The sequence below is a fragment of the Wyeomyia smithii genome, chromosome 3 (assembly GCF_029784165.1).
Source record: "Wyeomyia smithii strain HCP4-BCI-WySm-NY-G18 chromosome 3, ASM2978416v1, whole genome shotgun sequence".
Lineage (NCBI taxonomy): Eukaryota > Metazoa > Arthropoda > Insecta > Diptera > Culicidae > Wyeomyia > Wyeomyia smithii.
The window spans coordinates 139,826,721-139,844,083 of record NC_073696.1 but is presented as its reverse complement, the minus strand read 5'-3'; the positions used below and the strand labels follow the sequence as shown (position 1 = coordinate 139,844,083).

General features: G+C 34.6%; 1 protein-coding gene across 1 annotated transcript in view; it reads right to left on the bottom strand.

Moving 5' to 3' along the window:
* Positions 1-4,151: 4,151 nt before the first annotated feature.
* Positions 4,152-17,363, bottom strand: part of LOC129728611 (potassium/sodium hyperpolarization-activated cyclic nucleotide-gated channel 2-like) — a 536,552-nt gene continuing 523,340 nt past the window's right edge. The window contains exons 11-14 of the mRNA XM_055687061.1: positions 10,590-10,678; positions 5,072-5,259; positions 4,591-4,728; positions 4,152-4,535 (exon numbers count right to left, since the gene is read on the bottom strand). Coding sequence (XP_055543036.1) covers positions 4,403-4,535; positions 4,591-4,728; positions 5,072-5,259; positions 10,590-10,678 — 548 coding nt within the window. The 3' untranslated portion in view covers positions 4,152-4,402. The remainder of the gene's footprint in view (positions 4,536-4,590; positions 4,729-5,071; positions 5,260-10,589; positions 10,679-17,363) is intronic.

The window sequence follows — 17,363 nt, the reverse complement described above, 5'->3', positions numbered from 1 at the left end:
AAATGAGCAGTTTGGTTTCCGCCATGGGCATTCCACTACTCACCAGTTACTTAGAGTAACAAATATGATTCTTCTAGATATAGAAAAAGCATTCGACAGTGTTTGGCATAAAGGTTTAATAGCTAAAAGTCAAATTTCAGTTTCCCGCTTTACCTCACAAAAATGATACAAAGTTATTTAACTGACCGCACTCTTCAGGTTAACTATCTAAATGGTAAATTGATAAGATTGCCTGTTAGAGCTGGTGTGCCTCAGGGGAGTATCTTGGGCCCAATCTTATATAACATTTTTACTTCTGATCTTCCTGATTTACCACCAGGTTGTGAGAAATCTCTGTTTTGTGACGATACAAGCATTTCCGCAAAAGGAAAAAGCCTTCGTGTTATATGCAGTCGGCTGAAAAAAAAGTTTAGATATATTTTCTTCATACTTGCAGAAATGGAAGATTTCCCCTAATGCTTCTAAAACACAGTTAATTATTTTTCCTCATAAGCCAAGAGTTTCATTTCTCAAACCCACCAATAACCACGTCATTAAGATGAACGATGTGGTCTTAAGTTGGTCTGATCAAGTTAAATACTTAGGGCTAATTTATGATAAGAATCTTACTTTCAAGGAGCACATTGAAAATATCCAGTCAAAGTGCAATAGGTATATCAAATGTTTATATCCTCTTATCAACAGGAATTCTAGACTTTGTCTCAAGAATAAACTGTTCATTTACTAACAAATTTTTAGGCCAGCAATGTTATATGCAGTTCCCATCTGGACAAGTTGTTTTGCAACTAGGTAGAAGACACTTCAAAGGATTCAGAATAAACTTTTGAAAATGATTTTGAAACGTCCTCCCTGGTTTAGCACGAACGAGCTACATAGGCTCACTAATGTAGAAACATTAGAAAATATGTCAAGCCAAATTATCAACAAATTCCGACAAAAATCGTTGCAATCCTCAATTGCAACGATTAGCTCACTTTATAGTCAGTAAGATAGTTTTAAGTTTATTTCAAAATTTGTTTTATTCCTTTTTTTCCTTGACAAATAGGTTTATTAATTTTGCTACAATAACATTAACTTAACTGCGAAAGCTAATAACATTCAATAATATAAAAAAGCATACAAATATATATAAAAGTGTTGATTTGTCACCATTTGTGGCAGAACACACAATATTTATCCTGAATAGATATAAGTACATAAGTAAATCATTACAAACATTCCCCCCCCCCCTATTTAAAAAAAAAAAAACAAAACTTTTAACCGTAAATTATGTGCACTGCTGTAAATAAGGGAATTGCTGGATGATTTAGAAGAGTAAGGGAACTCTTTAGGATAGTTAATTACTTTTTCTTAATTATTTAGACAATCTATTGACTTATTCATACAATCTGCTGATTTATTCTTTCGGAACTATGAAATCGTTGCGTCGTCAATTTGTTTTTCACTCCCAAAATTTCACATTCATGTGACCGTGGTATACATGGTTCTGAACTATATTCGGAATCGCATTTATAATGATTTTCTGAGTCATGAAACGATTGAATACCATATCTGGCACTTTTCAATTGATTGAGTTGAATTGAAACCACCTTGTCTTGAAACAAAAAAAAAACTTTTTTCAAGCGTGTATTCTACGCTTATACGTTGGGAATTTCGAAAATTTTCATTTTTCAAGAATGGTGGGCTAATTTTCTCGCAAATTGGAGAAAAATTGACGCGAATAACAAAGATCAGGTGGTGCCATTCCTAGAAGATTTGTAGAAGTTGCTAGCTCCATTGAATAATTGGTCACTTCTTCTTGATTATTCATCAACCAACGTCGTATACATACTTCTGAATGATTTTCGGAACGAACTCCTATTTCATCGAGACTACACAGTACAAATTTTCGAAACCGAAACCAGTCCGATAAAAACTTCAACAGGTACTTCTAAATTGCCAATCGCTAACAATTGTTCCTTTGCAATCGAATCACATTGCATTGCGGTAATTCAACTTTGGGTTTTCTGACTGGCGATAGGTACATTGGTTTCTGAATGCTGGATCTGAGATGTCTAAGAGTTCAAATATATTCTACTAGCTGACCCGGCAAACTTCGTCCCGCCTATTTTAGTGTTTAATTTAATAATTTTAAATATTTCAAATTTATTGATTCCTTGCGATTGGCATATATCGTTTGAAAATAATTGGTTTTATCGGAATGGCAACATCCTCAACTTTTGGCTTTTGTACATGACCTCTATTCCGGATATATATTGGGTGCATTTCAGTTATTTTCGTTGTTTTCCAGAAACTGAAAGTGGTCATCTTCTGATTCAAAATGGTGTCCAGGGTCAATGCTTGGCTTCTTTACATCATTTCGATTACGGACTTATCCATATGTAGGAGTATTCGGTTATTTGCGGGTGTTTTCCAGAAGTTGCCATTTTTTTATTCTAACTGTTGTCTGAGGTCAATTTATAGCTCCTTACATCATTCTGGATCCGGTGATCCAGAACCGTAAATCGCCATCTTGGCTTTAAAAATGGCATTTGGAGACAATTTCTGGTCCCTGAGCGTCATTCTGGTTTGAGAAACACCCATATTGGGTGTTATTTGGTCATTTTGGCTGTTCTCCAGAAACCGGCGTCACCATCTTCGAATTCAAAATGGTGTCTGTGGTCGGTTCTAGCTCCTGTGTATCATTCTGGTTCCGAAGATACTCATTTTGTATGGAAATCGGCCATTTTTGGTTGTTTTTTAGACCTTTTTTAGACCGGAAGTTGCCATCCTACAATTCATAATGGTGTCTGAGGTCAATTTTCAGCTTAATTCTCTTTCCAGAGATACTCATATTGGGTGGTATTTGATCGTTTTCGGCCGTTTTCCAGACACCGGAATTCGCCATCTTACAATTCGAAATGTTGTCTGAGGTCGATTTGTGGCTTCAGTTCACCATAACAATTCCGGAAATACCCATGTTGGGTCATTTGCCGCTATTTTTCAGAAACGGGAAGTCGCCATCTTGGATTTCAAAATGGTATTTGGAGACATGCCAGAAGAAGGAAGGGTATCGAAACATTATGGACATGTTTGTTACACCTAAAAACATTCACCTGCCAAATTTGGTTATATTTGCTTGATTGGTTCTCGAGCTGTGCGTAATTTGAGCTTCGTTTGTATGGGACCCCTCCCTTATAGAAGAGAGAGGGGTGTCAAACCATTATATTTGTTACCCCTAAAAACAATCACCTGCCAAATTTGGTTCCATTTAGTTGGTTAGTTCTCGAGATAAGCAGAAATTTGTGTTTCATTTGCTATGAACTCCTCCCTCACAGAAGAGGGAGGGGAGTCTAACCACTATAGACATACTTGTTACCACTAAAACCATTCACATACCAAATGTGGTTGTATTTGGTTGATTGGTTCTCGAGCTGTGCGAAATTCGTATTTCATTTGTATGGGACCCCTCCCTTGTAGAAGAAGGAGGGGTTTCATACCATTATGGATATATTTGTTACCCCTAAAAACATCTACCTACCAAATTTGGTTCTATTTATTTGGTTAGTTCTCGAGATGTGCAGAAATTTGTGTTTCATTTGTATGGGACCCCTCCCTTTCAGAATAGGTAAGGGTGTCGAATCGACATGGACATATTTGTTGCTCCTAAAAACATCCACTTGCCAAATTTGGTTCCATTTGCTTGATTAGTTTTCGAGATGTGCAGAAGTTTGTGTTTCATTTGTATGGGACCCCTCCCTTCCAGAAGAGGGAAGGGTGTCGAATCATCATGGACATATTTGTTACTCCTAAATACATCCACATGCCATATTTGGTTCCATTTGCTTGGTTAGTTCTCGAGATGTGCAGAAATTTGTGTTTCATTTGTATGGGACCCCTCCCTTGCAGAAGGGGGAGGGGTCTCGAACTATCTTAGTCACCTTTCCCGGCCCCTAAAACCCCTATATACAAAATTTCACGCCGATCGGTTCGGTAGTTTCCAAGCCTATATGAATCAGACAGACAGACAGACAGACAGATAGACAGATAGACAGACAGACAGAGCTGCATTTTTATATGTTTAGATAGATAGATACATCATATTATGATGTTAGTATTCTATACATCATATTATGATGTTAGGGTAAATATTCTTTCGAAATATTCTGGGATTGTCTAAAAATATATATTTATATGTATTTCTTTCACACATCATGCGATTAGGTGACAATTTATTTTTACTTAATGCTAAGATTGTACTACTAATTAATTGATCTTTTGAAATAGTCGAATGGCTGCAATCATGCCACATGAAAACATATGTGCAATTAAATCAAAAGCTATAATTCAATTCAAAACTAACTCGTAATGTCTCACTTTCAGTTTATTTTTTTTTTCATATCCAGAGAGAGTTTTTCATATTCTAAGGACTATTACCTTCAAAGAGGGCCCTAAACTCACCACTTTTTGGCCTAGGTAAACTCATACGTAAGCTTTGATTCAGTTCAGTTAAACTTAAATCAGAATGCACCTTTTTCAAGCTTCCGCTCTCGTCACTAGAAACATTTTATAAAAAATAACCAATTTTACGGATATGTCATTTCAACTCACCTCAGGTTGTTTAAATTATTTTCTGCTTCAACTGCTAGTGCATTCACCACCGCGCTAATTTGATTAGTTTCTGCGTTACCTGATTCTGATTCCTCTTTATGAGTCATTATGTTTGGGTTTTTACCGATTTTGTTGAGTCTAAAAAAATTATGTATATTTAGAAATTTAAATTTTCGTTTCAATTTCGACAATTAGTCGACGTGCAAGCAAACCGAACCAAGTGCCAAAAGCTTTTTTTTCGATTAATCGGCGTTCAAAGTTTAAATACCCCGTATGTATTCTATAAGCTTCTACAGAGAACTTTAGTTATTATATCATTATGAACTGTTCAAATGATTTTGCTTTTTTTTGTTTCATAAATGGTATATTATATATTTTCACATCCACAGATGTTAGTAACTCTTTTTTTGAAAAATAGTGCTTAGTTTGGTCTGGTCGCACGCCGATGAATTGTTTTTTTTTTCTTCTAATAACATGTCACCTTTCCGCTGCTACAGTCTCCATCGTTTTCCTCATCAACGGGTATTGGTCCAGAACAGCATTGAAATGATCAACACTTAATGAGAATAAATTGCAGTAGGTTTCCGCTCGAACACTAGCAACTCGTCTTGCGTTCGTTAACAGACAAATCTCTCCGAAATAAGAACCATCTGATAAGGAAGTTGCCACCTGATAAAAATACAAAATCAAACTTTTAAATGCAGTAGTGTTGCAAATTATGTTATAATGGTAATGTAAATATAATAGTTAATAAATGACCAACTATTACAATTATAATATTAGAATATTATCAATTGAAAGTCAGTGTTGTTAAGGTAATTCCATGTGAAATGATGAATCTTTAAACTAACTGGTCACTGTCGTTTTAGGTTAAGATTTGCATAATTATTCGTTTTTTATTTATATGCTATTTCATGACATAAGCTCTGAACATAAGATCAGGACTTCTGTAACAAAAACTATGCAAAAATGGCAATAGTAAATAAAATTTGTTATACTGGAAGATTGGTACGAAATAACAGTTTTATTTTTGTAGTTTTTAAATAGTTTATTTGACACGGCATGATACAAATAATGTTTAACTGAGCCAAGTACATTTATTTTATAAATTCTAAGTTAGCAGGTAAAAGAGGGAGGCCTTTTTTATTCTCGCGGCCGACTACGAGCTAGTAGGGATTTAAGGTGAGAGGAGGGGTGTTACAATTTTGCTTTTAATTATTTTATATTACAGAATGTATTCATTTGTACGTGGCTAACCAGTGATGTTCTATTTGAGCAGTTTTGGTCTGAGGTGTCTGCGTAAATATAGAGATGCCGAGTCTTCGTTTTAGTGTCTCCAGCCAGGTGTATCATTCTCTTTTAGTTTGTGACAGAAATTGTATTCTAGCAAATAGATAAAAGAAATCAAATTTTAATGCCAGCATTTTTTATAAACCCGTATAGCTGTGTCATGTACTGTAGATCACCGCTTCCCAGAATGTCTCTAACGGGTACGTTCGGTTGTTTTCCTCGGGCCCGAAGGGAATCTATAAGCTCAGACCTAACACCACAGTATTCGGTACACGACCAAACAACATGCTCGATGTCATGGTAGCCATCGCCACAAACGCAGTGATTACTGTCTACAAGTCCTATACGAAAGAGATGCGTGTTTAACGTGAGTCTGGACATCACGCGAATGAAGTCCCGACCGACATCCAACCCCTTGAACCATGCTTTCGTCGATACCTTAGGAAAAATGGAATGTAGCCACCGTCCCAGTTCATCTGAGTTCCATGATGATTGCCAACTGTTGAGTGTTCTATGACGCAAAATGCTATAAAATTCATCATAAGCAATTGGTCTTGCATAAATATCGCCATCAATAGCACCCACCTTAGCTAAAGCGTCAGCCTTTTCATTGCCCGGAATGGAACAATGAGAAGGGACCCACGCTAAGGTAACCCGGTAATTTTTATCTGTTAAAGCACTTGAAAACCGCCGTATTTTCCCCAGGAAATACGGGGTGTGCTTCACAGTCTTCATCGATCGCAGAGCCTCAATGGCACTGAGACTGTCTGTGAAGATGAAGTAGTGGTCTATGGGCAGGGTTTCGATGATCCCTGTGATGCAGCACTGAGAACGGAGGTTGTAAGAATTAATTCCCGAGATCAGGAAACAGGTGTAGCAATCGGTAAAAAAAAAGTATACCTCAGCACAAGTAATGTTACAAGCATTATAGTTAACATGCATTATTTCCTTGTTATAGATACTGGCGAGTTGGATCATTCAGCTGAAGAGTTGGAAACTCCGCATGAGCCGAGTAAAAGAAGAAAAACTGCTCGAAGCATCAAAAGCTTCAAAAAAATCTTTTGAGGCTGTCTCAAGTCAGCAAAATAAAGGTCTAGAAAGTGCTGGAGAGGGAATGGTTCGGCAACTAAAAGCAAAATTTCAAATTTGTAATAAAACGAGCGATAAAATCCGCCAGTTGTCAGTGCTGCCAGGTTCGATTCAGTTAAATCTGTTTCAGGGATCTGAGGAATGCATTCGGCGACACTTCAAGCTTTCGCTACCATTTTAATGAAGACATTGTCAAGCTCTGATCGGGTACCTATTTCAATTTAACTCAAAAAGTTAAACAAAAATCGTCACGTACTACAAAAATCAAACGTTAATTAATTTCTGACAAACTTGTTGAATAAATATTATTTATGAAACAAATAAACGAAGTTTTATTTTTTAAACGTAAAAATATCAATATTGGCAACACTGTTTGCAAAATCTGTTGATGCCATTCGATTGTAAATTTAATAACCTTCAAAAAGAATGTCTAATATTGTCTGTAGCTCTTAGGGTCTCTGAGATATGATGTTTTTACAAAACATGGAAAAAGATTTTTGTCAAAATATACAAAAATGGAGGGCCCCGCAAATGAAGGGGGGTCGTCCGATTGGCCAAAAACTCTTGATTATTCAGTTTCGACCTAAAACAAATCATTTTATTCATTTTGAAGTGAATCGGAGAGGGTCGTTGCATTTGCCTGATCACTTGACATGGAATGACCCACATACAAAATTAATCTCAGAAATTATTAAGATGACTTATGCTTTCATAAAAATGTTGCATTTTTAAGTTCATGAACAATATTTATGATATTGTGAACTACATCGTGTTCAATAAGTTGATGATATGTGAATATCACACCTATAATTTCTAAGTATTTTTTACTCCTTTACTCAACATTACCAACTTAAAACCGTTTCCGAAGCTATTGCTGTTGTAGCTATTTCATCCTAGATATTCTAAAGAACAGCTTTAAACCCGATCAGCCGAAAATATCAGGATTATAACAAATCTTGATATTTTGTTACCAGCTTTTTGTATAAACTTGAGTTTCAAACTTGGTCTTGTTAATAGTTAAAATATCAAAATTCCTATCAAAATAACTTACTGATTTTAATAAATTATAGCAAGTTTCGTAAGGTTTTTGGCAGAAGAAGATCAGAATCAGTTAGAATGTACAATATTTTGTCAATTAAATAACAAATTTTGTTATAAATATGCTTTTAGAAAAACGCACTTTTGAACATTCATGTGTATGATAACATAATTCGATATAATTCGGTACTTTTTATCATTCTGGCATATCAAGAATATTACAGGCTTTGTTATTCCTATCAAGTTCAGATATATCTGTGTTACCCGTTTGTTATAACCCGATCACTCAAAAATATCAGAATGATAACAAATCTTGATATTTTGTCATGAACTTTTTGCATCAACTTGTGTTCTAAACTTGGCCTCGTTAATAGTTAAAATATCGAAATTCCTACCAAAATTACTTACTGATTATTACAAATCATAGCAAGTTTTGTAAGCCTTTGGGCAGGAAAAGATCAGAGGTAGTTAGAATAGTTGCTTGGTAGTTGCTAATTGGATGACAAAGTTTGTTATAAATATGCTGTAAAAACACATTTTTAAACATTCATGTGTATGATAACAGAATTTGATATAACTCTGTACTTTTCATCATTCTAGCATATCAAGAATATTACAGGTATTATTATTTCTATCAAGTTCAGATATATTTGTGTTACCCATTTGTTATAATTATTTGATTGGGAACTGTTCCAAGTTGGAGCTTTTATACTCAACAAGCTCCATCAGAACACCGGGTAAAAAAATCACTGGGCTCAGATCTGGGGTGCTTGGTGGCCACTGATTTTTATCCGGAAAATCTGTCAAATTGTCCTTATATCACGCTTAAACCAAGTTCGCTGTATGCACTATTGCACTACCTTTCTGAAACACATCGCTGAAGAGTTTTCAGAGACTTGGGCAATAACGGGAAACGCTGTGAACTTTACACTATTTGCAACCCTACATCCAAGGTCAGATGCCGAAACAATGCACAGTGGTCCAATAAGGCAGTGTCTTCGCAATGATCGTTTGTACAAACGTTTGTATGAATGACCCGCATAATCGCAAATTGTCAAAAAGTATGAAAAGTTTACTATATTAAAAAGAAAAAAAAAATAGCTTTTTTGTGTTAAGAGATAGAAGAATAGTTTGTTCAGCAAAGTTGTAGAAGATTCAAAAATATGAAACTTTTTTGAACAAATGAAAATCCTATCTTCTTTCGGCACAAAGTTATAAAGTATATTACTTGGACCTTACTTAAAAGTTAGTTTTTTGTACCTAACTTTTGTTAGTTGCATTTTACACGAAAATATAGTTCGGAGGAATTGTTAGGGCACACAAAACACACATTTTTTCCATAGATCATATATCTTCAGCACTTTTCCCTACAAAGTTATATCATATTTTAGCTTATTTTTTCGATAACTTCAAGAACGTATAAGTTGAAAAGGGGCAAGTGGAATCATGATGTCAATACTTTTCTTTGAAGTTAAGCTGAATTTTCATACTTTTTGACAATTTGCGATATAAACTCCTTTAGGTTCCATTTGTCTCAATCCACCTATATTAGAGTACGGCGAGCATATGTTACAGTAGGTTTTCATATATCATAAATACTAACTTTTTTGTGTTAAGAGATAGAGGAATGGTTAATTCGGCAAAGTTTTAGAACGTGCGAAAATATGAATCTTTGCTGAACAAACAAAATTGCTATCTTCATTGGGTACAGAGTTACAGAGTATTTTCTGTAAAAGTTACTTAAAAGTTAATTTTTTGCACTTAACTTTTGTTAGCAACATTTTACAAGAAAACGTCGTTCTAAAGAAGCATTTGGGCATACAAAACACACGTTTTTGTTGAAGACCACACATCTCCAGGACTTTTCCTTACAAAGTTATAACACATTTCAGTATATTTTTTCGATAAATTTAAGCGTACAAATATATATATATATATATATATATATATATATATATATATATATATATATATATATATATATATATATATATATATATATATATATATATATATATATATATATATATATATATATATATATATATATATATATATATATATATATATATATATATATATATATATATATATATATATATATATATATATATATATATATATATATATATATATATATATATATATATATATATATATATATATATATATATATATATATATATATATATATATATATATATATATATATATATATATATATATATATAATAGTGTTGAAATGTCACCATTTGTGGCAGAACACACAATATTAATTCTGAATAGATATTAGTACATAAATAAATCATTACAAACATTCCCCCCTTTAAAAAAAAGAGGTTGAGTTTCGAATGGGAATGTAGCACCAAGGCTTTGTTTTTCACAGAACAGCATAATAACAACCATTGTTAGAAACAACAGGTTTTTTTAGAGACGTAAAAATGGTTGGATTTGTTTCAGAACAACTTTTTTCTCTGGATTTGTTATTATAACTCATCTATATTTAGACTAGTTGTGAGATGACTGGTGAAATAGATTGATACACAAACAAGCAAAAATTACGTTAGCAAAGAAAACCTTACCTCTCCGTTTGCCATTACAATATCAACGATTCCTTCTTGAATAAAGTACATTTTTGATCCTATTGTTCCCTCCTTAATTACAATATCACCTGCAAAGGAAAATAAAACTTGCATTCAACAATCATACAAACAACATAATCAAAGAAAAGTCTGCACATTTGCACTTGTTTGTCATCAAAGCTAACTGACGTTATTCAGGAAAAATAAAAGATTTAGGTTATTTTTTCATCAGATAGTCTCAGCTAGCTGCCACCAAAATTTACAGGAATGGTTGAATAGGTATAATCTTTTATTTTTCCGGTTAGAGCTTTTGGAGTGCACATATGTTGACCAGTGTTATCATGGAATGTAGACAATGTATATTCTTGCCGATTGCAAACGGCGGTTTTTCTCGCAAGCAGCTTTGGCAGTGTGCATGAGATGTTTATTAAATATTCCTGACTCTACCCTGAATGACATGAAATAACTTAGCTATTTTCTGAATAAAAAAAATTGAATCAAACTCCCTAAGTGACATAAAATATTCAAGCTATTTTTGTTTTCTCCTAGAAAGGTTTAGCAATCGCTTGCAAAACCGAAGATAGAAAAGTGCTCCAAAGGGCCGAAAGGCATATATCACTCGACATTTTCTGTATGTGTGTGTGTGTGTGTGTATGTGTGGATATGCAGATTTTTATTCTCACGCACTTTTCTCAGAGATGGCTTAACCGATTTTCATAAAATTAATTGCTGATGAAAGGGCTTATTATCCTATAATACTCTATTAAATTTTGTTGTAATCGCATGAAACATCATTATCTCAACAACTACAAAACCGATTTGAACAAAATTGATTTCAAATGAACGGGCTATCTGATATACCCTAAACATTTGAACTTTACGAAGATTGAACATGTGGTTCAAAAGTTATGGAAAGAAACGTGTTCTGAAGACAGTTCAATCACACTCATGTTTCTCAGAGATGGCTTGACCGATTTTCATAAAATCAATGTCAAATGGAAGGTCTAGCTGCCTCATAAGATTCAAATGATTTGTTTCGCAATCGGACTATCATTTTGCCTGTTATGTTCAAAAATGTGAAATCCAGCTATGAAATAGATCATATTCCGAAGACTACTTTGGACTTACTCACTTTTCTCAGAGATGGCTGACCTGATTCTCACAAAATTAGTGTCAATTGATAACTCTAGGTACCTCATAACACCCTATTGAGTTTTACTGTAATCGAACTGTAACTTCGTCTGTAATGTACCGAAATGTGAAAATAATGAAACTTCATTATCTCAGAAACTACACAACCGATTTGATCAATATTATCAGATGAGCGGGCTAGTTAAGGGTTAACTGATGAATTATGATTGAACACATGGTTTCAAAGTATGGCTGCCCTGTACGTTCCCATTTCATTTGATTATAATCGAACTTAAGCAACCGTTATGTGTTTAATTGTAAATAAAACAACGAAAGTCTATTAACTCAAAGATTACATGACTTATTTGAACATGACTAGTGTCATACGAACGAATCATCACTCGAACTTACAAATAACAAACTTCATAACAATTTGTTATGTGGCTCAAAAGTTTTGGAAAGAAAAGAATTTCAAAGACTATTTAAAACTATACCTGTTATGATCGATATATGTGACCTCAACATAATTTAAACTTGGTATCGTACTATTTGAACGTTCCAAATTCATTGATTCCTTGCGATGTGTTCAAAGTCTGCAAATGCACGACGAATCGGCCATAGGATATGTTCAAAGTCAAATAACAAATCATTTGAAATGATTGGTTTTATCGAAATGACAACATCCTCGATTTTTGTACAGATGCCAAAAGTCGAGGATGTTGTCATTTCGACTTAATTCTGAATACATTAATATTGGGTGGTATTCGGTCATTTTCAGCAGACTTTCTGGCATCAATCTTACACCGGATATACTTATATTGGGAAGTATTTAGTAATTTTGGTTGTTTTCCACAAACTAAAAGTGGTCGTCTTTAAATTCAAAAAGGTGTCAAGGGTCAATGTTTGGTTTCTATGCATCATCTCAATTACGGAAATATCCATATTGAGTATTATTCGGTCATTTTCGATTGTTTCCTAGAAGTTGCCATTTAGCAATTCAAAATGGTGCCTGAGGTCAATTGTTAGCTCATTGCATCATTCTGGTTTCAGAATTACTCATATTGGATGATATTTGGTTATTTTAGGCTGTTTTTCAGAAACCGGAGTTCGCCATCTTGGATTTCAAAATGGTATTTAAGATAATTTCTGGCATCTGAGCGTCATTCTGGTTGAATGTTTTTAGAGGTAACAAATATGTCCATAATGGTTCCCTCTCCTGGAGGCACATGTTCCTGGGGAACAGCCGGAAATGATCGAATAACACTCAATAATTGCCATTTTTGGCTGTTTTCCAAAAACCGGAAGTTGCCATCTTACAATTCAAAATGTTGCCATAGGTCGATTATGTAACCTATTTGTTACCTCTAAAAACATTCACCTGCCAAATTTGGTTCCATTTAGTTGGTTAGCTCTCGAGATGTGCAGAAATTTGTGTTTCATTTGCGTGGAACCCCTCGCTTCCAGAAAAGGGAGGGGTGTTGAACCATTATGGACATATTTGTTACCCCTAAAAATATTCACATGCTAAATTTGGTTCCTTGTACTCGGTTAGTTCTCGAGATGTGCAGAAATTTGTGTTTCATTTGTATGGCACCCCTCCCTTCCAAAAGAAGGAGGGGTGTCAAAATAATATGGACATATTTTTTACCACTAAAAACATTTACCTGCCAAATTTGGTTCCATTTAGTTGATTAGTTCTCGAGATGTGCAGAAATTTGTTTTTCATTTGTATGGAACCCCTCCTTTCAAGAAAAGGGAGGGGCGTCCAACTATTATGGACATATTTGTACCTCCTAAAACATCCACATGCCAAATTCGTTTTAATTTGCGTGGTTTCTCCCTGAGTTGTGCAGAAATTTATGTTTCATTTATATGGACCCCCCCCCCCCCTTCCAGAGACCGTAGGAACCTTTATCTGTACCAAAAACCCCTACATACACATTTTCAAGTCCATTGGTTCGGTAGTTTTCGAGCCTATATGGATCAGACAGACAGACCGGGCTGCATTTTTATACGTATAGATTGCAACATGAATATTTCAGAACCTAAAGAGTGAATATACATTTATTGGATTGAAGCGTTCATGTAAATCTATTTTTACAGATTCAACAAATTACGACTGATAATTGCTTTAGTAAAATATTATCTCTTTTTACAAACAAAAGTTTGAATGAGAAAGATTGGGTCTGACCGCTAGGTGGATTAATTAAAACAAGCGCATAACTCTGTACACATGCTTCGCTCGCCACGCTCACGCTACTCTATTAACCAACCTTTAAAACCCAAATTAATCCATCTAGCGGTCAGACCCAGCCTTTCTCATTCAAACTTATTATTTGTAATAATAAATTTACATGAACGCTTCAATCCAAATAAGGTATATTCACTCTGTGGGTTCTAAAATATTGATGTTGTAATTGAAGTATAAAATTTGAAATTTTACGTAATGTTAGCTTAAGATATTTCTTTAAAGAAAATAAATAAAAAAAGACTCTTAATTTCGAAAAACTTAATCACCAGCAATACCAGGAACGTTTAAATAGAACGATACCTTATTTAAATTATGTTGAAGCCAAATATGTTGATCAAAGCAGGTATAGTTTTAAATAGTCTCTGAATTTCTTTTCTTTCCATAACTTCTGAACCACATATCAAATTGTTATGAAGTTTGTTATTTGTAAGTTTGAGAGATGACTCGTTCGTATGACACTAGTTATGTTCAAATAAGCCGTGTAATACTTGAGATAATAGACTTTCGTTGTTTCAACAATTTAATACATAACGGTTGCTTAGGTTCGATTATAATCAAATGAAAGAAAAACTTATAGAGCAGCCAAACTTTGAAACCACTTGTTCAATCATAATTCATCAGTTAACCTAGCCCGTTCATCTAATATCAACATTGTTCAAATCGGTTGTGTAGTTTCTAAGATAATGAAGTTTCGTGATTTTCACACTTCGATACATTACAGACGAAGTTACAGTCCGATTACAGCAAAACTCAGTAGGGTTTTTTGAGGCAGCTAGACCTTGTATTTGACACTGATTTTGTGGAAATCGGTTCAGTCAGTGAGTGAGTTTTTGTAGTCTTTGCAATATATTTCTTTTTATAGCTGGATTTCACATTTTTAAACATAACAGGCAAAGTAATAATCCGATTGCAAAATAAATCAATAGGGTCTTATGGGGCAACTAGACCTTCCATTTGACACTGTTTTTATGAAAATCGGTCCAGCCATCTCTGAGAAACATGAATGAGATTAAATAGTCTCCAGAACACGTTTCTTTCCATAACTTTTGAACCACAAGTTCATACTTCATAAAATTCGAAAGTTAAGGGTTTTTTAGGTAGCCCGTTCATTATGTTCAAATCGGTTGTGTAGTTGTTGAGATATTGATGTTTCGTGATTTTTACATTTTGATACACTAGAAATCTGATTACAATAAAATTCAATAGGGTCTTATGGGGTAACTAAACCTTTCATTTGCAATTAATTTTATTGAAATCGGTTAAGCCATCACTGAGAAAATCGAGTGAGATTGTGAGAGCGTTACACACACATACAGAAAATGCTCAGCTCGTCGAACTGAGTCGAGTGATATACGACATTTGGCCCTTTTGAGCACTTTTATACCTTTAGTTTTTGCAGTGATCGCTATACCTTTCTAGGAGAAAGGCAAAACATAAATGAGACTAGCACCATTAATATACGACGGCTCAGAAAACAACTTCGAATTTTTCACCCCATAAGTACTCGGCAGGGTACCCAGGTACCAAAAAAGAAATGCTTCTTGCTTTTTCATTTCTTGATCGATTTTCGTTCTTGGCCAGTCAAAAGATTGGGAAATCTGTCTACCCGGACGAACACATACGATTCGCATAGATTCTCTGGGATTCCTCACATTGGATTCGTGAGCGTCCTTGAGAAGGATTCCTGAAAAAAAAAATCACAAGGAATGCCCTGTATATGGCTCTAGGATTCTTGAATAAGAATCCTGAGTGGGAATCCTCCGGATCTTGTTTGCGATTCCGTCACCGAGTAAAAGGTATCCTAGGGATTCTTACTCAAGATTCTCTGCGTGTTAGTAAGGGTACTTTTGAAATCCGGGACTAACATGAACCTGTGACTATATCTGGTTCATGTAAATCGGGATCATCGGGAAAATGTTCCAGTGAGACAAATCAGTACAATTGTCTCTAAACCGAACGAAATTGGTAGCAAAATTCATGAAATCACTCCAGGAGTTGATTTTCATTAATTTTGAGTTCATCTGATAAGTTGTCCGAAATGGCCATTTCGGAGCAGATTCTCGATCTTGAACATGGTCCTGAAGATCCCGATTTACGAGAACCATATGGGGACCAACGGCTCTTTAGGTTCCGTATACTAAAAATAGACAAATTTTCCAATCTTTTGACGTATCAAGATTGAAGATCGGTCAAAAATTAAAGAAGTAAGAAGCATTTCATTTTGGTGGGTACCAGGGTACCCTGCCAAGTACTTACGTGTGTTAAAATTGCCGAGTACATAACGGTTAAGAGCGTTGTTAACAAGATGAAGTGCGTTTAAGTGTATCAGTGTTGATGAAAAACAAAAACAAATGCTTGTTTCTGATTCTCAATAATACTGAAATAAAATTACAGAATTTTGCCTCTTGCATGATTATTTTGAGATTTCGAAAGGCTTTCAACTGTGCAGTGTAAGTTATTGTGACCGAATGGAAAAAAGTTTTTCCCAAAATTCGCTGGAAAACATTTTCTTTCGAATACGGTATCAACAAATATAACCAGCTGTGCTACAACTGAACTGCCTATGATCGCATAACTGTAACATTCGACATTTTATGGGTTTCGTGTTTTTTTATGGGAAAATGCTTCAAATAGTGCGTACTTTTCTTATCAGCAAAAATATGCTTATGTTAGTTCGGAAAAAAATCGTTAAAAATACCAAGTTGTTTTGTCACACAGCGCAAACAACTCAAAAATTATTCTGGTCCGGTACCACCACCGGTGATCCGTTTTTGGTGTTCAGCTCATTCTCGTTAAATCTAAGAAATACTACAAGGTATACAGTCCTAGGGTTGTATGAAATAGTTACGTGGGACTGAACACTGTAATTACAGACACAATAAATTCGGTTGTTCAGTGATTTGCGTATTTTAATTCTCAGCCTTCCCTTAATTGTTTCAGAAATATATTTAATTACACTCGTCGCCTGTAGTGTTTTTTTTTTGTGCAAACCATATTTAACATTTACAACGAAGTTAAAGTTCAAAAAGTTGAGTTTTTTGCTTCATAAGTTTGTTCTCTAGCCAACAATTACATTCACTGTATCACGAAGACAACTAATATACTAATATACTAAGTATAATATTTTAAATAATATTTTATTTGTTATATTAAAAACAAAAAAACTATGTTGAAATGTAAAAAAAGATTCTGAACACATCTTAGTAAATGGACAAAAATTAACAAGCACTCGCCGGCTCTTAGCAAAAGAAAGCCTTGGTGCTACATTCCGTATCGGAATTCGACCTTCTGTTTTACTATATACAGACTTCGCAGCCGACTGTTAAGTGTACAGGACAATTGCGGGGTTAGCGCTACGATCCTACTGATACTAACAGTCTCTCCCGAGCCGG